Source organism: Strix aluco, chromosome 4 (assembly GCF_031877795.1).
Source record: "Strix aluco isolate bStrAlu1 chromosome 4, bStrAlu1.hap1, whole genome shotgun sequence".
In the NCBI taxonomy this organism is placed as follows: Eukaryota; Metazoa; Chordata; class Aves; order Strigiformes; family Strigidae; genus Strix; species Strix aluco.
In genome coordinates, this window is record NC_133934.1 from 102,647,246 (window position 1) to 102,670,778 (window position 23,533).

Consider the following 23,533-nt stretch of genomic DNA (forward strand, 5'->3'; position numbering starts at 1 on the left):
GACACGCAGGTGACCAAAACCTACAACTGCTTACATCACCGGGTGCAGGGTTTTCTTTTTCCTTCGCTACCATGCAGTGTTCTGTAGCCCTTGTTATGAATTTAAATGACTATATAAAATGTGAAATTTGTCTTTGTTTGGTATCTGATACTGAGCATTGAACATATTACCTAGTTCAGTAACATCTAAAGCTCTTAGTTTCTAAAACTGCATGCCACTTGCTGTCAGAAGAGGTTTTATATGTATGTATTAAGAAAATTCAGTGGGTAGTTGTAGCCGCATAGCGAACAGTTGGCTTCCTGTGCTGGCAGTTGTGAAATGCCTAGCCTTAGCATTGCACTTGGCAGTGATAGCATAGCCCTCGTAACATACAGTATCTTAAGCCATTAACAATTATGTATTTAAATCTTCAAGTACTGTGGATATATCAATAAAAGTTCACATCTTTTATTCCACCAATCATAATGAGAAGCTAACAGAAATATACTAGTTGTAAAGCATCTTATTTGTTTTCCTTAATCATTTACTTTTGTGTGACCACGGAAGAAATAAGTAACTTTTGTCTGTCAGGAGTTGCATTTTTCCACTGAGCACTGAAAAAAGTTGTTTGTCCATAAAATGATGCAGCGAGCCCACCAAAATAGAGGGAGAAGTAAGGAAGGTAAAGAGGGCTATGCAAGAAAGCAGACCTCTATATAGGAGGGTCTAGTTAGGGGAAGCTGGATATGTTTCAGTGTTAGTAAAAACAGGGAGGATGTGAATCACAGCTTGCACATTTGCAACACACCACTGTCTAAGGCATAAAAAGGCAATTGTATTGGCTCTAAGGAGGAGCAACTTGCCTGTTTTGTTCACAGAAGATTCTGAAATAACATTACCAAGATTTAAGGGGAAAAAAAAAAAGGAGACATAACAAAGCAAGATTTCTCCTCTTGACTTTCAGAAATTTATTATACCTTGCTTCATGTAGATCGAACAGCTTTTGGTCCCCTTGACATACTAGTGGCATATGAAAGCCCTGTGGATGGATGGAGCGTTAGATTGGAAGTAATAAGGTTGTGCCTGACTTACCTCCGCATTTGTAGCAGATGTTACAAATGTCATAACATGAACCTTTGGGATCAGACTGGAAAAAAAAGCAAGACAACAGATGTAGGCCTCTTAGTTTTACCAGCAAGTATAGTCTGACACTATATAACACTGTTCTGACTTGATGTTAATACCCTGTCCTCCTCCTGAGAACAGAATCAGTGACACTAACCATTTCTGTAGCACTGAAGCTGGAAAGGGGTGACAGCAGTTTCCTTCCCAGAGGAATTTTAATACTCATTTTAAAATAAGACAATAGAACTATTACTCCAATAAGTATCTTACTGTTATATCTGAATAAGTAATCCATACTCATCACTCATTTGTGGGGGAAACTGAATTTCAAGGAATTTCTTCATGCTATTGTAATGTTTATGCATTTTTCTGCTGGTAGAGCCAAATCTTGCAGAGTGGATATTTAGCTAAAGCACTGCTAAATTCCTAGGTTTTTAAGCCCTCAATTCACCCCACCTTTGTGTGTCCCTCTCCCGTGCCTCACACATCTGTGTCTATTTTGCCTCTTTCTCTTCCATACTTCTGTAAACATTTTTCCCCATCTCTTTCCAGCAATTGGATTTCCTGGGAAGCTCCTATCTCACTTTAATTATTGAACCCAATTTCATTAAATTTACAGTAACATCTAAAGCATCTTTTACTTCCAGCTGTCTCCACCAGCACTTTCCCAGCTATCCTATCTAATTTTTCACCAGTTTTCAAAATATTTTTGTGCTTCTTTTCATGTTGCCCCTTATTTGTGACTCATCCTCTCTGGACTGAAATGTAAAGCCATTTTTCTCTCTTCTTTAAGACTGCTGCCATCTAGTAATATTGACATATGGTTGAAGAATAGGTAGAGTTATCTGCTTCTTATTGTACCTATTTGTGAGAGTGCAACATAAGTGAACAGTCTTTATTAGGCTCACAGTTGTTATTCCTACATTCTGTATAAATTCTTCCTTCTAGGTTTTTGGGAGCAGAAGGCAACGTTGTAAATATTTGTAAAACAACCAGTATAAAGTGAGTTTGATTCTGGGAGGTAGCTCTAATTCAGTTGTATCAGAAACAGTGCTCCCTCCCCTCCATGTCAAAGTGCATTTTGCTGCCTTACAAAGAAGCTAATAGCATGAGTGAATGTTAATATTTAGCCTTAATTGTTTTATGGGTGGTGTAGTTCTTTTGCTTGTCCTGCTATGGATTTTGATGGAAATTATGTGTTCTTTACTTTCTGCATTGTCCTCTACATGGTGGAGACTGCATGAAGTTATTCCTTCTCTTCTTTCTCAGGAGTTTGGGCCCGTGTTCTTGTATTTTGTGGGAGGGGAAGAAAATTAATGCAGGAGTGCAAGCCCTTGTATTTTTTTTCCCCTGTGCTTCAATTTAAAGCAGTGGTGATTCTCTCTGCCACATCACTCCCTCAGGTGCTGCCATTCTTGAACTGGAGGCTTAGCCCTCTCCCTGAAGAATTTCATTGTCAAGGAGAAGAGTGGGGGTTCTCCCATGAAGAATTTTAATCACCCTGTCTGTAGCCCTTTTGAAGGAGGCACAATAGTTCCTATAGTAACTACTACAGTGTGGGAGAAAGGCCAGTGCTCCCTCCCCCAGCCACAGATGGAGAACTCTCTTTGCTTAGATGACTGAAAATTCTTCCACAGCAAAGACTTCATCCTTCACAGTGAAAAGTAAAATCCCTGAAATAAACTCTTAAAATGTACAAGTAAGTGCTAATTAAGAAGTAGTGCTAGCTGGGTTATCAAGTAGAGAACATAAAAATCTTGAATATCTTTATTTTTAAGGTGTGTTTAACTTTCATTCTTGGGGTTTTTAATTTTAACAAGTTAGAAAAGAATAAAGAGACATTTAGGACCTAAGAAATCTTGTCTCCTCCTCCCACCCACCCTACCCCCACCCCCCAAAGAACAAATCCTGTGGGAAGGAGCAGGCCTATAAACCAGATGAAAATAACTGGGAAAGGAAGAGGAACAGGCTCATAAAATAGATGAAAACTTACACTAAGATAACCACTTATCTTGTTTCTTTTTTCCATTCACTTTGAATCTTTTTTAAGGGGAGAATACATTATGTGTCTTCAAATCCATTGATTCCAGTCCAATTAACAAGTGATAGAGTACTTTCTGCTTTTTTAACAACATTTTAATTTAAGTTATTGAAACTAAAAAGCTATTCAGAAAAGTTTAAAAGTATTAAGCAACTTGAATTTGAAAAGCAAATTTTACTGAAAATTCTTTTAATTCCTGGGGCTTCTGATGAAGCATCATAGATGAACTAGTGGAAATATTAAAACACACCTGTAATTGTGTTACATAACATGTTCTTTAATTAACCAGTACATTCCTGATAACTACTTAATTATTCTGTGGAAAGTTTTGGTTTACTTTCTCAACCATGGATTCCCCATTAATGAATATATGCTCTGTACCAGTGACTGGAAGATGGACATCTAAAATAATAGGCATTTGTGTCCACAAAAAATAGATTTGAAATGCCATTGTTAGGTTTGTAAGTTGATTATCATATATTGCATTATGCATCTTACACGTAGTCCTTTGTGACAAATTTTTTTCTGATACTTTATTGCTGTGATACTTAGTTGGTAATGGCACAGCATTAATGATTCCCATAGCTTTACTAAACCAAGATAAAATACTTTTCCACATATGTTGCGACTCCATCTGAGATTTATTTCTTCTTCCCATCTGTGAAGGTGGATAAGAGACCTAAATTTTGGATCATATGATGGCTTACGGTGAGATAGACTGGTGACATCATTTAATTTTTTTGGATACCCTTTCCAAATCAGAGGGCAACAGCTCTGCTTACATCATGCTGGTTGCCTATCATTCATCTCACTTCAGATCAGGATATGAATACATATCATCTCTGCCTTATGTCCTCAACATACGTGTTAGGCAGAGGAGTTCACTTTTGCTGGAGATTTCTTTCAAAACTTAGAATCAGTCATAAATGGGATAGCAAAGAACAATCAATGGAAAAGAGCATATCTATTGCAAGGTATAAAGTATGAAGGAAAAGAATTCATTAAACACAAAAGCTTTGGTGGATGTTAGCGTACATAAACACTGGCCTTTGTTTCTGATCCTAATGTTGGTTACACTTTGTCCTTCCCTGACATTGCATCTTCTGTTGTTCAGTTTAGCCCCTTGGTCAGTGCCCTGCCTTTTCTAAAAGACAGCTTTTAGGCATTTCCAAATTACTTGTTACATCTCATAGGAAAGCCCCAAGGTTTTAAGATGACATCTCACCTCTTCCTGTAAAACCACTGTGATTATCACATTCACCTGCATTGTACTTTCATGAGCATTTGGGGTTCCTAGAAATAACAAAAGGTAAATTTTCATGTAGAATCTACTTTACACCAAGGCACATGCATTAGAAATTGTATTGTAATTTCTATAGACCTTTTTTCTACTTGGAAACAAAAAGTGTTGAACTCTGGAAAAGAATACTTAAAAGATAGCCACAGTTCTTATGCTTTCTCATCTGAAATGATCATGTATTTTGTTGATACCTACAGGGAGAAATATTAGCCAACCCTATGTGAAGCTTCTATGCAATTAGCCTGATACGGTTACATAAAATGGATAATGCTCTTTTTGGTGGGGTGTTTATAAACTTTCATATTTATGTAGATCTGCTCAGGCTTTGCTAATTAAAGTCTGACTTCATTGGCAGTCATGATTAGAGCTTTTCAAGACCAAAAAGTGAAACGTGAGCTCTGGGTTTTTTTATAATTTTTCAGGCAGCAGATTACCTAAAAAAATGTAGCGGGATGCTCCTATGTCCACCACTGCTTCCAAGCATTCAGAAAGCTGCTACTCAGAAAAGTCAACAGTGAAACGGAAAAATAAGGATTTTGAGGCTGAGAAAAAACTTTTATAAGTAAACAATAGTTCAGGGGAATTAATTAAAAACTTCAGTATAGTTTTTAAAACTAGTTTTAAACTATTGTCAGAACAACAGAATTTAAAAACTGTTGGTCTGAATTTTACCAAACTTTCCACAAAACCCAGTTTATGTTGAAAGGTGGCATGTAAAGTCTCACAAAGGTATTGCAGGAGAAACTGATTATTGTGCTGGTGATACTTGCTTTCACTCCTAGTGATCAAGGAATACTGCTTCTGCTTAATTAGAACTCTGTCTTCACTAGTAGAAAGTCACAGTTAACATCAGTCTTTGGCCATTCTATGCTCCAGTACCTTAGAAATAAGTTTAAGAGGAAATCCTCTCTCTTTAGGATGCATGGAAATCTTTGTTAGGCAGTCTACATTTTTCTTTTCCATAGTTTTCCACTCTTCCTAGCACAATTACGAATGCTCTTGAGATTGCATTAAGCATGCTTAGACTGCCCCCAAGATACACTGAAAGGGATGTGGTTCTTCCTTCACCTCATGCATAGACAGATTAGTCATTGAGGGAGGAAATTTAAAGAGGAATTAGTGAGCAGTTAGAATTTTTTCCTTGTTAATAGCTTGTTATGGAATAATCCTATGCCAGGAATAGACATGTCAGTCTGGATAGTAAAAGTCATGGTCCAATGCCATGGAAAGTTAAAAGATTTTAGTAGACAGATTCCTCTGCTCCAGCACTACAAAGTGTGTTTGTGAAAACAATCTTTCTATCTTCTTGTCACTATTAACAGTCAATATTTAATACAAATACTGGTTCAGTCAACATTTTGATTAACCACAACAACTGTGCATTCAAACCTTAAACTTTGTCAATTAAATGTAGAGAGTACAAAATATGACCACATGTGAAAAAGCCTATTTAGAAGACATTTGTTCATACACAGGAGAAACTGGGAGGAAGAATTTAACCTGAGTTTGGAACTTGTTTCCTTTGTGACTCCTGTTGCAGTTTGGTACACATGTTTCAGCCTTCTCCGCATGCTAATTTCCCCTACTTCCTGTTACTCAAAAGAAGACATGTATTTCATGCATGCAGTACTTTGTTTCTGTAAAGACTCTGCATTTAAAAAGGAATCCACATTTTTTAAAAAATATGTGCATCCAGATCTTTAGGTCTGTGAAGGTTGTTGAGCCACTTTGATTTATAGATGTTGTGATATAAATCCCTTGCTTTCCAAGATTTCTGTGAGCAGCTGAGCTGTGGCTGCTGATGGTTCCATCTACAGGGTGAGAGATTTAGAGATGACTGGCTGTGGCTTGTGTGATGGAGGCCAGTTCAGTATTTATAGTTTCTGTTTTGAAATTTTAGAATAAAATAACATCGGGGCCTGCTTTTTAATCCAACCGTTTCAGTCTATGACTTCCTTTCATCTATTGTCATGCCAAAAATCCATTCAGTACAAATAAGAGGCTTTGTGCTGTGATTGGACTGTGAGATTGCCATGTTTTTGAAAGGTATCGATGTGATATGCATTTGTATACCCCAAATGGTGTATTTCTTCTGATGCAGATAGGTATCAAGAAATATTGAAAGCTCGAGTAAGTAAAATAATGAAGAAATGGAGTCAGAAGATCAAATAAAACGTTTGAGTCCCTTAATCTAGATTCAGTGTTCTTGTTTTATTCCTCAAAATATGAAGAATGATAGTTAGGGAAATGAATGAAATAAAAAAATTTAACATCTCTTCAGCTACCGGAAAAGAGTCACAGTATGGCTACCAGAAGCAAAATGGTTTTCTGTTTAACATATTTATGCTGGTTGTAAAATTAGGAACTGTCATTACAACCCCACATCACCTGAGCGAGTGCAAGACACATAAATCAAAGAGTTCTGCTATAAAAATGTCAATGAACTGAATGGCAGGAAAGTACTACAAGATATTTGTCTACCAGTGTATACCGGCCACTAAGATGCAGGCCTCGATAGAGGATTTAATTGACAAATTTTAAAGCTAAGATTTGGCCCTCTCCTGTTTTCTAGTTAACTCACTGACCTTTGAAGTATTTTCATTTGAGCTACAGAACTGAGAGTGTCCCAAGTATGCAGAACCGATGGCTTACCTGTAAATATAATTTAAAGTTAGATATGGTTTTAAAGTGTTGCACTGTCTTCATGCTCTTCATTCAAGTCATGATACTCACATGCTAAAAAACCTGCAAGGAACAATTATCATAGAACTGGAAACTATATTCAATATGTAATGGATAAACTTTAAAATGCTAGGGGATTGTAAAGGAAGGATACGGGGCAGGAAACAGAAAATTGATTGGAAGGCAAATTTGAAATGGTGATGTGTTCAGACAATGAGTCGAAAATATAACACAGTCTAGGTGGAAGAATGAAAGGACCTAAAGGATTTTGGGGAGGTTTTTTGGTTTTTTCAGGGTTTTTTGCTTTTTGCAGTCCTCTTATGGAGACTACTATGAAGCATTGCCTAGCAGGCCAAAACTGAGAATTTCCTTTTTGTTTCTGGTAGATTATAAATGAAATGACCATACAAAGCACGGTGCTAAGTGATAGCAATCATAATGGGAATACTGATAATTTTTACAGTGCTGTATATTTTGTTTAGGCCCACAACTAAACCTAAAGTTTCTCTCAGAAATGTAGGTACAACTCAAGTTTAAGCAAATGTTTGATAACATATCTGGAGGCAAAGTAAGGATAAAAGGAGGATCATTTTTAAGTCTGTCTGCAAAAAGGGAAGTTAAAGGAGTCTGAGTTGCTAGAAAATTTAATGTGCGCTTTTTTTTTCATGAAATAAGCATTGCTGTTTATAGTAGGCATCACTGCAGCTATAGAAAAGATGAGGCAATGCAGAGAGAAGCAAAATTATTTAGAATCAGAAGGCTAATATAGAAAAATACAAGACTAAGTACCTAAAACTTGTAAAAGAATAATATGTTCATATGTCTGGTCAGTTACTGTACTAACTAATGTTAAAAAAAAAAAAAAAAAAAAAAAAGTACAGCAATTGATCTGTTACCAACTTCAGTTGCAGTGTAAAGCAGAAGTCTAGAAGAAGACTTTTCTTTTTAAGTTGTTATCATCTATGTCCTTGAATACCTTCAGAGAAAAGAGGAGGACTTAGAAAATACTGGCTCTACAGCAGTCACCATTTGTAATTATGAGCTATTGCCTGAATCTATTAGCAGTGAAGCCACCTGTTTGCCTAGTGTAAATAGCTTAGAATTTCCTGCAAGGAAATTACATGAAGCATCAATAAGGAACGATATTATGTTTTTAGGTCAATGTGACTATCGTTACTTGGCATTTATCTTTGCTTACTGGTATCATGTTTGGCAGCCAGTATCATAGAAGACTAAGAAATTGTTGCCTGTGTTTTGTTTTCATTGGTGTTAAATTAGCCTGTTCAGTAATGGCAGTCATCCATTCTGCTTGTTTTAGTGGATCCTTGTTATTTTGGTTTTTTTATCATGCATTGTAAAAAGAGCAATATGTAAAGATGCACTAGTGCTGTGATGGTTCCAGAGACATTGGACTATCAGGGTCTTTGGATGTAAACGGTTTTGTACACACTTTAAAAGGGTGCAGAATGAACTTCACCTCTCCTCTCTGCTATGGATATGCCTGGCTTTGGCACCAAGATGAGAAAGGAAGGGAAGGTTCTTGCAGCCCTGTGTCCTCTTTTCTGTGCTCTAGCTTTCTCTGGTCATGTGGCAAAGACAGCCTAGACCTAAGAAGAAACCTCAGCTTGCAGTAGATTTGGCTATATGCAGACTCAATTGCTGGCTTTGTGCTCCTGGCATAGAGTTTGATGAAATATTAGGTTTATGATTTGTAAGCCTTTTTTGTAGTTACTACTGCCTTTGAAACATAACTGTTATGCACTTTGTGCTTTTAAACTATATAATTTAAATGTAGAAGCTGAAGTTTCAAGTACCTATTCCAGCAACTGACATGGATATCTGGGATTCTACAATAGTTCCCTATGCATAGCAATAACTTTGATGTCTCGGATGTGTTTACAGATGTTGCTTTTTAATGTTGTGTTTACTTCTTTTAAGTTTCAAATAAGAAAAATAACATGTTCAGATAAATCTCTCATATCTTCCTAATTCCTGAGTAATATTGAGTTCTCATCCCCACATTTCAAAACATTTACGTTATGTGTAGCCTCTTTTTCAATAGTATTTTTCACTAAATTCTGTAAGCTGTCACCACCATGTACCAAAAAACCTTATACAGGGACCTAAGCTATATTTGAATAAACAAATAATTTCCGGAGTTCTTGGACATTTAAATAGCTTTTCTAAAAAAAATATTATCCTTCAAATTTGAGTCACCGAGAATTATGTATGAATTTTATTTACTATATGCAAGGCAAATTTGAAATTAACACTGGTGTATAAAATGTGAAACATATTTAAATAGTTAACGACAAATGGTATGATCAGGGATGCATTAGAAATGAATGTGTAGACCTTGCAACATAACTGTTTTTTATTCAGTTATAGGTGCCCAGCGCAGGAGAAGTCCCAGTGCCCTTGCCATTGAAGTATTTGAATCACATTTGGGAAGTCATATTTTACAGGTAAAAAAGATGGCTTTTCCAAGAAAAATCAAAATAACTAGCTAGTCATATTTCTGCCAATAATTTGAATAGTATTGTTGTCAGCTCTTATATTAATGAGATTTTTTTTTTTAAAAAAAGCTCATATTTCCTTCTTTTTAGAAAGCCCATGGGGAGAATGTTAATGAGAGGGAGGGCAAGTATTATTTAGATGAATCACAATATTTTGTTGTTTAGAACTGTGCATTAGGTGTTTGCTCACAGAATGCCTTTATGTATTTGTATGTATGCGTGCACAAAACAGTATTTTGTGTTGTTGATTTGATTTGCCTTATGTGTCGCATATAGATTCAGGCTTCCCCCCCCCCCCCCCTTTGGTTTATGTGCACTGCTTTCCTCCCTGATATCTCAGTTGTCACAATTATATATCACAAATTTGCGACAATCTGCAAAGAGAAAAAAATGAACAGCAGCATGCCTCTTAGGTCTCCTTTGCTATGGGATAAAAACTAATCTGATATTTGTCAAAGAAGTTAGTCACACTGTACAAGTCATTATATTCCAGGAAGATTAAACTGAAAAAACAGTGACCTGATGGAAACATTCTTATGCATGCTTTGTTTTGTTAGGGTTACTGCAACCTTTCTTAGGCTGCGGTAATCAAACATGGAGCAGAAGCAGTTAAGAACAAAATGTGATGTGTTTTGTCAGCACGGCAAAAACCCAGCACTATGGAAATAAAACCCATGTAGTCTTTTCAGAGTGTGGCACTGAATAACTACTCTTATTTAACAATGTACACAGTTTCTCAATGCAAATATAGTGCTTGGTGTATTATCTTTTGAGAGGTATGAAAGAGGTAAATTAGGATATTATCATGAGAAATATTCCACTTAATTTGAAATGATTGAGAGCTATCTCTCTGTACTACCTCAGCTGTGGCATTCAAAAGCACTATGGATAATGTCAGATTTTTCACATCTTTATGAAGTAACTAAATGCAGAATAGCAACAAAGATAATTTTAGGAAAACTATGAAAACATGAAATTAAGTAGTAGAATGAATTTATCTTTGGCACAAAAATCACAAATTATTTACTTAGTTGTACACCCTTGGCAGAGGTTTAGGTCAAGTTTTTGATTATGTGAGCAAATACTTGTGTTATAGTTAGGGTATAAAGATATCTGCACCAGTACCCACAGCCCTGTGTTTGCATATTAGACAGGAATGCTATTATGCTGTCTCATAAATGTAGAAAAAAATAAGAAATAGCAGTTTTGTGATATTTCAGTTTATGTAATTTGTCAGTGTGTTGTTTTGAGTGTGTAAACATGTACTATATATCCTAAAGGTATGTTTTTTACAATATGAATTATAACAAATACCTAGATAAAAACTCACTGAGGCTGATATATGCTCCTTAAGTATTAGGTATGACCCTTTATGAATGAAAATGTAAAAACCAAGGATGGCCACTTTGAAAACTACTTGATGTTTGAGTTTTTCAGTATTGGATATTAAAACAATCAGTGATTACTTAGTTAAGCTACATTGCCCTTTTGTTTTTTATTTTTTGTACTTATATGCGATAAATTAAGGTGTTTTCAGGATATAACTTTATCAAAGGACTAGTAAAAAACCTCTATTGCACTTGTATCTGTAACTGAGGATTTTCAGTCAAAATTACTATCAGCGTCCTATTGAATATCTGTTGAGGTGTGGCCTTTTCAGAGAGGGTGGTGCTTTTACCAAATTACTCCCATTAATCTCTCAATTGATAATTGAAAGTTCTACTCTGACATTTAAAAGAGCGTAGACTGTTGATGATGGATAAAGGACAAAATTAATTAATAATGGTGGCAAGTTTAACATGATATGTTAAAATCTTGTCTTATTTTAGCAGAGTAATCAACACTTGGAACGAAAGTCTAAGCCATGCTTCAAATGTGCCACTTTTAACAGATCAGAACAAACTTCAGAATACAGCCTTGTGGCCTTATAGGTAGAAAGATAACCTCCAGATGAGAAAATGATTTGTGAAACAACAATCAGACAGATTCTGTGGTGAAATGTTGTTCTAACAACTTCTCATTTAGTCTGCTGCTCCTAGACATTATTTTCAAAGCAGTATTGTGATACGTATTGTTTGCAAGTGAAGTAAACAACCTTGATTATACCTTGGGAATACCAGTGTTTGATTTTAGAGTCTGCTATCTGAGGAAGTTGAGTTAATAGTTAGTTTGTTTAATCCCTTTTGCTATTAATATTTTGAAGACTGGGTTAAGTGTAAGCTCAGAAATTAAGGAGCCTCTCTAATCCTTCTAATATTTTGATACTTCAAAATTTATTGACAGACACATGAGAAGCATAATACAGTATGTTTAAAATAAGTGGATATAGTTTATTTATAGTGATATTGTAAAAACAGAAATGTAGGCACATCTTGATTCTCCAAGCAAGTAGTGTCAGTTAGTCATGTCAAAAAATTTCCAAGCCACAGCCAATTGCTGTATATTATGCTGAAGAGATTGCCACGGTAGGTTTGAAGCCAAAGACGCTATCCACTGTGTGCTTGTGGAAGAAAAGACACCAAAAACATGAAGGCTCAACGGCTATTGTATCAACATCTTCATGTCGGGGCAAAAAGTCTTTCAAATGTTTTCCAAGTAAAATCACCTGAATGATGAACAGTAGAAAAGCTTGTAATAGAGAAGAAAAATAGAAAATGGCAATATGTTAATTAATTTTTTTAAAGATTTGTGATCTGAAAAAAAAATCAGGTTCCTATTGAGCCAAATTGTGTGCTTTCTTATATTCTACATTCTTCTGCAAAGTGGTGTTATAATGAGAATAGACTTCAGTAAAGACATCCTCAGTTTTACATTTCTGTACATATATTTTATATTTGTTTATTAGATAAATACAGTAAAAAAGATTACTTCTGGTGCCAGCTATTCAAAAATTTGGCTGAAACTGGTTGTAAAAATTAACAAGATTATTAACAGGTTTTTAGGGGCCCTGGATTTTTTCAGTAACTTCATTGCTACTGAGAAGGTGTGGAAAAGGGTCAGTAACCCCATATTCTTCATATAATCAAGAATGATCAGGAAATGTAGAACTAAATATAGAGAAAAGGGAAAGTTAGTGAATATATTTGCATATGCAAATTAGCTTAATTGATACTGCTTGCCTCTACAGGGATTTTTCATTACAAACTGGAGTGCTACATTGTTCAGCTCATATTGAGTAATTTAGTAACTAATGAGACCAGTTTGCACTAATTTGCATATGATAAATGAGCTTAATTGCAGTAAATAACTTGGAGGCATAATTACTTAATTTTCCTGTGTTGCATGGCTTTTAAGTTCACGTGTGAACAACTCAAGATAATTTTGCATATTTAAATCAGTTGCTTTTAAAATTCTTGAACAAAAAAGAACACACCTTACAATTTGAACTGTAAACCAATTAAAAGTAAAATGTACAGTATTTTCAAATAAAATTTAAATTTAAAAAATATATATTTATTCCTTTAAAAATACCAATGCCTTCTTAAACAATATTTGGAATTAAACACAATGGAATAGTTTTAAAGTCAGGATAGGATAGAAAAATGCTATTAGTAATATTAATAGAACTGTGTATCTGAACTGTAGCAAGTCGTACACGTTTTGTATTCCTGCATACAAGAGTGATAACTTTCATAATTGCATTCTTTGCTTCGGCAGTGCCTATTCAACTGTTAAGAAATTGTAACACTTTCATATAGCATTACATTACCATACACAGTAACTTAGGTACTAGTTGTCTTAAATTGTCTATACTGTCCTACCTCTACGTAGTTTTGCGTGAAGAAATCCTTAAATCGCAGAGATACTGAAGTGTCAGTGCAACTGTCTTTTTTTTTTTTTTTTGATAGACTGGTCAGTGATGAGTACTGTCATGAATAACCATTGTGATGGAGATTTCTAGCATGAGTTTCAAAAAAACCCCCAACCAAACCCAAAATCAAAATGGATGAAAGATGTCCCTATAGTTGTTGGCCAGCTATTTGCCCATTACATACTTCTGATAGAATTGAACTACTGAACTAGACAGGGAAAAAAAGCTCAAACACCCAACTACCAATCTCATGAACAGTTCAGTCCCGTAGCAAGATCTGTTGTGCACCCGTGATTTACAAGTGGATGACAATCACTGAATTCTCCATCTGTTCCATAAAGGGGCCCATCTACCTTCCTAGAAGCTTTTCCTAAGCCTTGTTGAATGTTATCTTGGAGATTTTGAGACTCACATTTCACATTTCCCTTTTACTTCATATTGTACCTTTTTCTCCAATAAGAAAGTGTTTAGTGATTAATGAAGGTCTTTGTAATTGCAATATCAGATTCGAGGGGAAAAAGAAATCAGGTTCCTATTAAGATCAAAGACAGTCTCAGCGTAAACATTCTGACCCTGTAGGCTGTATTCTTCACCATCGAGTCAAGAGCCACACTATACAAACCCCTTAGCTTGGATGGAGTGGTTCGCAGTTCAGAGAGGATACCTGTCGTGGATGTGTAGTGTTGTCCAAGATGACCCAGCAAAGTCATCTGTAGTATGCACAAGGGCTGTAAATCCCTAATGACTTCCTCACAGCCTCCGTATCAGCCCAGACATGATCATGTAATGTAGTCCTAGAATGGAAGCAGAATTTGCGCTACTTGGAAGCTATATATGGCTCAAATGCTGCAAGTTGGCTTTACTCCATGCAGTGGTCCCAGGCTTTCCATGAATGAAAGGCAATTTCATGTTCTGTAAACATACGTCACATCCTTTTCACTCCACTGGAAACATCAGCTTGTGGATGGAACTTCATGGAGATTTAATTGTGTCTTTACCTCCATCCTATAGAGAAGCTACAGGTTATTAAGCTGATTGATGATGTTTCAGCTTTTCTGTACTTAAAGTCAACAAACAAACAAACCACCCACAGTCTATGGACATAAGAAGCCTGATGAATTGTTAGCATTGTGAACAATTGGAAGATATCCCTCATTCTAATAGTTTTATATTCTTTTTTTATTATTATTACTTTTCTTTTATTAATGCATCCAGCACTGAAATAATAAGAATAACATGAAACTATACAAATATGTCAACATAGTATACTACTGTTCTTCAGAGTGGGTCCCTTATTAACTCTGAGGTAAATGTGTGGGATGAATGCAACATCTCTGGTTTCTAGTGAATCATTCCAGGTGATGCCACTACCATGTAGAGTATCTTAGACTATATCTGGGTCACTGGGTTATTTTCTGGAGCGTGTCAGATAAGCTTAAATTTTCTCAGGAAAAAGGAAAATTAATATCAGTCTGTTCACTCCAGGTGACCACTCTAACGGTTAGTCTTCTGTTCACGGGTAGCTACTTACCCCATCCACCTGCACTCCTAAACTAAAAGCAAGTTGGTTTTGTAGTTATGTTCTAGAGGCTGATCCGATCACACTGAGTTGTGTAATAGCTGCAAATAACAGATTGAATCATACATGTGATAGATACTCTCAGAAGTACTCAGTCACATGAATGATCAACTGAATGCTAACAAATACTGTTAATATCTTAACAGCTACAAAACAAAACAAAAGGCTTTTTCCCATATTCAACCAGAAAAAATGGAAGTTGTTACTGGGAAATTGTTTCCAGATTCTCCTGAAGTTAATGCAGTTTTACCATCCAGTTTATACATGAATGTTTTCAAACATAGAAAGCGTAGAAACAAATACCTAATGTGAGGGAAACTTTCATATCAGAGTTTTTTCTCTCTTGTCCAGATGGATCTTCTCCTCCATTTCTGTTATTATTTTTGCAGCACTATTGACATTCTCTATAGGACAATGGTATTCTATCAAGTTTGGAATAGACAAAAAGTCGAAAGAATTCACTATACAATTTCACTACAATATTTAGTCACGTTTGACAGATGTTACTATTTACCTATAACTAGATTAGAATATAACAAGACACCAACACTATTTATTTTTTCTAAAAACCTCTTGCTGGAGAGCATGATGGTAAAGTTTTCCATACATTACAGATATGCATGTTCAGTATGCAACCAGTTTAGATTGTGCAAAACCTGTGAATCTTTTTTGTTAAGGCAAAGTGGAGATTAGTGAACAGAGCAAGTTACATACATTTTTGCAGTAATGAATGATTGTGGATGAAGGTACAATTAACAGTGTCATGGAAAAACAGGAGTTTCCTCTGTAGTGAAAACAAGTACACTACTTTGCCTTGTAAGCACACTGTTAGGAATTAACATCAGCCAAACAGTATGGATAATCATAATTGAACAAAAAAATACATCATTCTAAAATTTGTCTTCCCCCACAAATGTTTGAGTATTGTAAAACTTTGGAGTGTTTTAATTAGATATAAGAAGTAGAAAAACAAGTACAAGTTGACATTAAGTTCAGAGGTAGTTCTGTGGCTGGCTAGGCTATAGCTGAGTGGAAATCTAATTTCTTCCAATATTTGAATTATTACAGGGAGCCCCATCTGACAAGAAGATGAAAAAAGTGGGAAAATAGAAAGTGTTGGAGTGTTATAAAATATTAGGGAGAAGATTTATCTTCTCATTTGCTATTTTCAGTCGCTCTGAGTATTACATAATGAGGTTATCGCTGTATAACACTAGTCAACACAGAAACAGTGACACGAGACTAAAGGTGAGGAAGCAGCAGATGGTAGTGCTGATGGAGGATTTTTCCAGGCTGTAAAAGGTGTTAGCAGAAAAGACTTCTACTGACTTGGAGATTTGTGAAGGGCAGTTGCTAATGATGATGTCAGTGGTACACTTTGTGAGCACAAACGAGACCGTTCAGCTTCTTGCAGTCTGCGTTGGATTAAAGGGGTAGTCTACCAACTGACCTCTGTTAGCATGTGTCAAAGGCAGGCAAAAAGAGGAAAATGTGAAAACGCCAACAAAACTTAGGATATGTTGAAGAGCATAGAGCTGTGCTGTCTGAAAGTAAAGGTTTTTGGGATGAAGTAGAGGCTAAATTATGCAGCAGTAGCCAAAAATAAAGTGGAAGTTAAGGGATTAACTAAGAGGAAATAGCTGTTACAGATCAAACCACCCAGCAAAGTGATCCTAAACTTTCTCTTGGCAGTGAGGAGCTGTGCATAATGCACCACGACAAAATGAGGAATAGCAAGTCAGAACTGAAGGCTTGGAGACCATATAAACCTCTGTGAGGGAATGATTTCTATAAGGCACACGTTTAGTCTACTTTGTAAACTTAAATTTTGCATCTGAATCTCATAATTGTCATGTACTGCCTATTTTTACCAGTTTTCTTCCTGAGATTAAGTGGCATACAGGGCGTTCAGGTACAAAACCAAAGGGGGCAACTCAACAAACTGCAGTCCAGAAATTGAACAAATAAGGGAGAAAAATAGACACTTTATCTACATCTCTATCCAAAATCAAAAGCATTCTTGTATGCAACCATGTTTTATCTAGAAAAGCTGACAATTGTACAAAGTTCAAATTAGTCATTCAGAAACAGTGAGATAACAGCAATAAATTGGATGCTGTAATGCCTTAATATAAACTGAAGAAAAAAGATGGATTTATGAAGTAAGAGATGGTAGCATATACACAGAGGGGAGTACAGTCTTCTAAAAATATACAATTTCTAAGTGGACAGGACCGAAGAAAATAATCTGGATTATTCTAAATACATTAAATTAGGAACAAAATCTTAAAAAACTATTGACCAAGGCAGGAGGATGTCAAGATACTAAGTGTTATGTAAAAGATAGACACGCAGTCTACTTGGAAAGAGTAATTTGGGGTGACACAAAATGTCCAGTTATTAACTGCTCAAACACCTCACCAAAGCACAATTTAAAGGCAGGAAATCAGTGTAAATGCTGATATATTGTGAAAAGAGCCATAGGACTCTGGTAAGAAAAGACTAGTATCTTGTTTTTCAGTGTGCCTTTCCAGGGATAAGGCATCTCCAGTAGCAGTTTCCTCTTCATGATTTAAGGATAGATGCTATTTCATCTTTCTGCAGCGAAATATATAATCTACATAGAAATCTGTGCAGGTTTGATCAGCAGTCTTCCCTCAAGTACTTTGTAGATTGATAGTCTTCTCCGAAGATCATCATCTTGTAATAAAAGGGTAAACTCTTATACCTGATGTTAATTTATTTAGAACTTTAGAAATCTAATCGTGCATGTTATACTAGTGTAAGTGATTCAGAGTAGTGATATGTATTTGAAGCTGAAAGGAGGTAGAAAAGATGCTCTAATAGAAATTTTATGTTGTGGGCCTCTATTCACTGTTGGGTGCTCATTTGCACTTTAAATGTGTAAATGCCACTGAATGCTATGACATGGCTCTGGTTTTACACCAGTTTAAATTATAATGGAGGTTAGCCTGATACATTTCACGTTTCTGAGAAGGGCTAGGAACAAAGGCTAGGTTGGAATCTGAAAAGTTTAAAGGGGTTGCACAGACAGCACTGTTATGAGGGACATCTCGGGTCCATTAGTTGGAACACGTAGCAAAGAGGATTTCCTAGGTTCAGAAGACTTGAAAGGTGATAATTTGCATGCTCCAATTTGTCCCAGTCACAACAAGCGCGTCAGATTGACTCCATAAGGGCAGGGCTTTCAATCTGGAGTTATGGCAAAAGTACAGCATCCTAGCAGTTGCTGCCCAAGGGGTTATATGCTAAAAGGAGTCTGGGGGTGTGGTGGGAAATAGCAAATTGTTTTGCAGTCAGAGCTTGCAGCAGTACACTTAAACCTGCAAGTATATATAAAAGCGTGCAGTTTCATTTAATAAAGAAATATTTGATCTGAGCAGGACACAGCGTACCATAGTGTGTCATTTAATTCCTGAGAAAGTATTTGAAGAAAATGACATATCTCAGCACTGTTTGTTGACCGTTTTGTTGTCACCTGCTGAGTGTTGTCATTTCCATAACCAGTGGGCTGTATTGAATCAGACAGAGGGAAGAGGTCATTAAAACAAATGGAGGACTTGCTGCAGCCTATAGATACTAAAGGAGGAATTTTTCTTCAGATACATCAACAAAGCTCTATTTAATGGAATATACATTCAGCTATGATTTGGGGTTTAGCCCTATTTTGCTCTGAAGTAAGGTGGCTTGAAAAGTATAGACAGCATAAACTAATGTGTGAGTTCACCAGAAAGAATTATACCTTCTATGGTGTTTGTAAAGATACAGGTGATGACAATAAGTGTCCTGGTTTCAGAATGCCTTGTTTCTTTTTTTTTTTCAATCACAGCATTCATCGGGAAAGGAAAAGGATGTTGATTTTATATAAATAAATAAAAATGGGGAAAAGTATATTTCATGGGCATGCTGTGCAAGTTAACAGTGATGTTTTTCTTCACTTTCTTGAAAACAGTGATGACAGTTTCAAAGATTAATATATTCCTCATTTTAGGTCTTGTGAAAACAAAAAGCACTAGAAATGGGCTTTAAACATCTTCTGTACTCCTCTGCAATAGAAGTGAAGGGCAGTACTATGTGCTCTCTTTTTCCACGGGAGCTGGCAAGGGGTAGTTGGATCCTGCATACAGAGAAACCTTAAATGGAGCACAGACAGTTGAGATTCATGTGAATGCTATTGTTTAAGGCTGCTTTCAACTATGAGTTATTTCATCATATCAGCTATCTGCTAGTCACTTTTTCATAGGTTTTTTTTTTTTTTTTTTGCAATTGTGATGTCTAAATGAATATAAAAATTAAATATTGACATAGAAGCAGTGTGTTTAACCTCCCACTGCTATAGAAGCTGGAGCCCCAGATGCAGTTCTGTATCCCCTAGATTTTACATGGTAAGTGCAAGCACCTTTACACAGACTTCAAAGCACACAACATTTAAGGGAATGCAAATATTGTTGAAATAAATGAGTCAGGCTTGTAGAGCATACTCTCTGTTCTGAAATATATTATCTCAAAAGTTGATTAAAAGTGGTTTTTTTCCATGAGTTGCTGCTAAAATGTTACTGTATTAGAATTTTTACCTGTACAGAAAATAAAAAGGGACTATGAAAACAAATTATAACATTTCCAGAAGTGAGGTAATTGTGTGTAATTATATTGTATCACATTTTCTTTGGGGGACATTTAATAATGTCACATAAGGTGCACATTGATGCTGAGTTCTGTTCATTAGTTATGCACAACACTTAGCTAATGAATTGTTTTCTTCTTTCACATTTTTTCCATTTTAAGGAGAATACTATTTAGGTGTACTATTTTACATTACTGTAAGACTATACCTCTTTGATAGTGTCTGATTGAATTCAGGTTTGATTTCATGAATTGTAAATGCTTTCCTACGTATTGTAGCTGGTGATTTAAAGTGTGTATCGTTGGCTTGCTTTGCGCTTAGTATTTGTTATTCTGTTCTTCCCTTCAATTGTATATTCTGCTCAACATAAAGATGTTAATCTTTATGACTTCATTCATGGTTTTTCTAGCACAGAGGTGGTCGATTATCTGCCTTTAATGCACACTTTAAGGAGAAAAAAAAAAGTCTGTATTTGGTGTGTGTCTGCGTGTAGCATTCAGAAGTCCTCCTCACATTTCAAGAGAGGTCTACAGCAGAGAAGAGTCCCCATTATGGAAGACACCTTCTTTGCCATAGCAGCTGTCTCCTAGTCCATTGATAAAACCACTTTGTTGTTTGCTTTCAAAAGTAACATTAGGTGAAAGTCTTCTTTTTTTTCTTTACTCTCCTCTTACTGTATGTAGTTTAGGAAGTGGGAAGAATCGAGGCGCTAACAGTATGGGACTGGTCAGCTTTCTTCAGGCTATCAGCAAATGCTGCATAGTCCAGAGTATGAAAAAAAGTGTTAGTTTTATTAAAAATGAATGAAACAGAGCCAGAGTTTTAGTGGAGGCCTAATATGTAACAGACTTGTAGAGACTCTGAGATTTCCTCTGTATGGTCTCAAAGAAGGTCACTTATAGCTGAGACATAAATTGAAAGACTGTACACAGTGTTTCAGTATTCAAAGCAACCAACATTTTACAGAAAAATGTGTTTCTGTTGTGGTTTACAATTTCCAGGTTTATTTAGATAAAGTATGCTGTCAGCAGACAATTCTGGAAATAAAAAGCCCTCTGTTAACTTGGAGAATGAAAAGTTTGGGACTTTAATCTAAGCTTGCTGTGTCTGGTTTTGGTTTTGGGTGGGGTTTGGTTTTGTTGTTGTTGTTGTGGGGATTTTTAATTTTTAAATTTACCTGTCTGAAGCAGGAATGATCAAGGCAGGGTTTTTCATCGTTTACAAATTATGTAGTCAAGCAAAATCAAAGACAGAATATGATCCTCCCTTTGAAGAAAAAGGACTAGATATTATTCTAAACATAAATAATAATTTAAAAAATGTGTATTAGAAGGTAGGGAACAATTCAACAAGAATACAATGTTGCATTGGTTTATCAATAAGGAAAAAATACTTCATTTTGTTTATTATAAACCCAAGCTTATTGTCCTGAAAATGAAAGTAATTTTCCATGGTTTTATGTATCTAATTTCTTGCAAGTAGCCATTTTTATGTGTTGACACACAAAAATAGATATTTTCAGTTGCACACCTAGTTGTAGGCTCCTAAAGCTATACCTGTGACAGATCAAACCCGTAGCTGACCAGCAGAAGGTACTACAGCTTCCTCTAGAAAGGCTGCTTCTGTCACTGGCGTTGGTATTGAGGGTGCTGTAGGGATTCTTATTTGTGTCTACTTAGGCCCTCCCTCATTTGCATTTTAGGATGCAGCAGTCCACACTAGGTTGGGGACATGCTGTGGGAGACGAAGGGGGGTTGCTTCATGTCTTAGTCCTTAAATATTTAGGCTACCGACTTTTTACTGCCCCCATATTTTCAGTGTTTGCCAACACCTAATTAGCAGTATTTGGCATTCATGCTACAAAAGTTTCCCCAACTCCCAAACAGATTATTCCTGATAAGGGTATGAATTATTGACTGTAGCTGCTATTGCTGAGTTTAGGAGCGTGTATACCCTTAAGCCTTGCTTTAGAATGACCTTCCTCATGGAGAGGCTGTGATTTGGGGGGACTCTGAATGTAAATGGAAAGTGGCCTTTCCCGTTTTTTACCTGATGTATTATCAAGCTTTGCTTCCAAGTATTAAGGTATTGCTGCAGTCTCAAGTTAAAGGGAAAAAACTCATACTTTTCAAAGCAACTAAGGAAGAACAGTCGCAACAGCAGAGCACAGCATTTCAGTTAAAGAGCTTTTTCTTTAGTGTTAAGAATGTGCCTGTCAAAGGTGACACATGCAAATTTCTAAGTAGGTGTCAATATATTGGTAACTTTTTACATAGATTCTTCTTTTCACTATGTAGAACATTTTAATGTGGTGTGTTTTCCTCTTTATAAAAATGTCTTTGTGGTGTCATCCAAATCTTACACTTGCAATTCCTGGCAGTATATCTAGCAGTAGAAAATTGTTTAGGATTAAAAAGTAATGGATGGTATCAGCAGAGCTCCCCAGCCACTAGACGGGGAATGAACATTTTACACATTTTACAGATTCGCTGCACCTGCAAGATTTCATCATCTGTGCCTAAATCACCAGCAACAGTAGAAATACTGGAATTAGATGTGTAGTGTCATATGAAAGTATTAAGGGATGCATACTATGCTCAGATAGTACTCCTTAATAGAGAGGAACCACTCACTAATCCAAGAAACATGACTACAGGGCAGCAGCAGGCTGACCTGCAGCAGACAGACAATCGGGTTTATCAGCAAAGCCAGCAGTAGAGCCAGAAAAGGAAAGCTGACATCCAGATGCTGGTGATACAGGCATCCTACCCAGACTTGGGCATATGGGTCCTGCATCTGTCATTGTTACACCAGCAGTTGGCTCCCAACCTTGAGCAGATTCTGTATTCCCAATGAGTTAGAGATCTCAGCCAGCACAGTCACTGAAGGGATAAGCCAAGTCTTCTGAAGCAGTGCTGTTATGTTTGAAAGGCCAATTTAGGTCGAAAGATGTCCTGTGAGATTGTATGAGGGCTCTTCCCATTCATGGTGAGATTGTGATGTAGAAGGTTTTTTCTGCTTATGCAGGCATATAAAAAGCAGCAACACAGTGAGGAAATGACAGCATTTTTTAAATGCTAAAAGAATAAGAATCCATCTGAAAGGACTGGAATTTATAAGTGTTTTTTCTCATGTGGAAAAGAAACTTTGTTAATATTGTTCATTCTCCTGGGAGAATCAGTGTGGGTTCCTAAACACTGAAATAACTTCTCTTTAATAAAGAAGTTCTCTTCCTATACTGTCCCAGTTTCAAAACCCTGTGAAGGCCAAATCCATTTGTGCCACAAAGACCAATCTGAGAGAGTGAGGAAATCCTATGACAGACTTGAGGGCTTCTGCCTCCCCCCTCTCCCAGTATTTTCTCCTTCAGCAAAGTTCTTTATCCAATACTACTTTTCAGTTTTATAAGCTAATGGGAGGGCTGTCTTTCAAAGAGTTTGAAATAGAAGGACACATCAGGGACACTCTAGGACTGAGAAACTCAGCACATTGGCCTCATTTACAGGATGAAGGTGTAAAAGAACTGGGAAAGGAAACTTAAGCCATCTTCCTTAATTGCCTGTAATCTCCTTCAAGGGTAGGTGTGCACATCAGTGGAGCATTTACTTCTAGCCTGACTTAACGCTTACAGTGAGTTTAGTTTAAGGATCTAAGTGGTCAAAATGCCAGAGCTGGATTTACCCTTGAGTAGACTAGATATAGACTAGGTATTTCTTCACAGAGGGAGGGAGAGTGGACTGTGGACATGAACACGTGCTACTTTTGTCATCTCTCCCCCACAGTTTTGCTTGTATGTTTGTATTTTGAAAACTTCTGGTCAACTCTTCCTAATATAGAATTTGTATGGTATATAGG

The 23,533-nt window shown here is 36.3% G+C and overlaps 1 protein-coding gene across 2 annotated transcripts in view; it reads left to right on the forward strand.

Moving 5' to 3' along the window:
* NPAS3 (neuronal PAS domain protein 3) overlaps positions 1 to 23,533 on the forward strand; it is a 622,845-nt gene that overhangs the window by 306,345 nt on the left and 292,967 nt on the right. For both annotated transcript variants that reach the window (XM_074824597.1, XM_074824598.1), the window contains exon 3: positions 9,510 to 9,592. In XM_074824597.1, the coding sequence (XP_074680698.1) occupies positions 9,510 to 9,592 (83 nt within the window). The remainder of the gene's footprint in view (positions 1 to 9,509; positions 9,593 to 23,533) is intronic.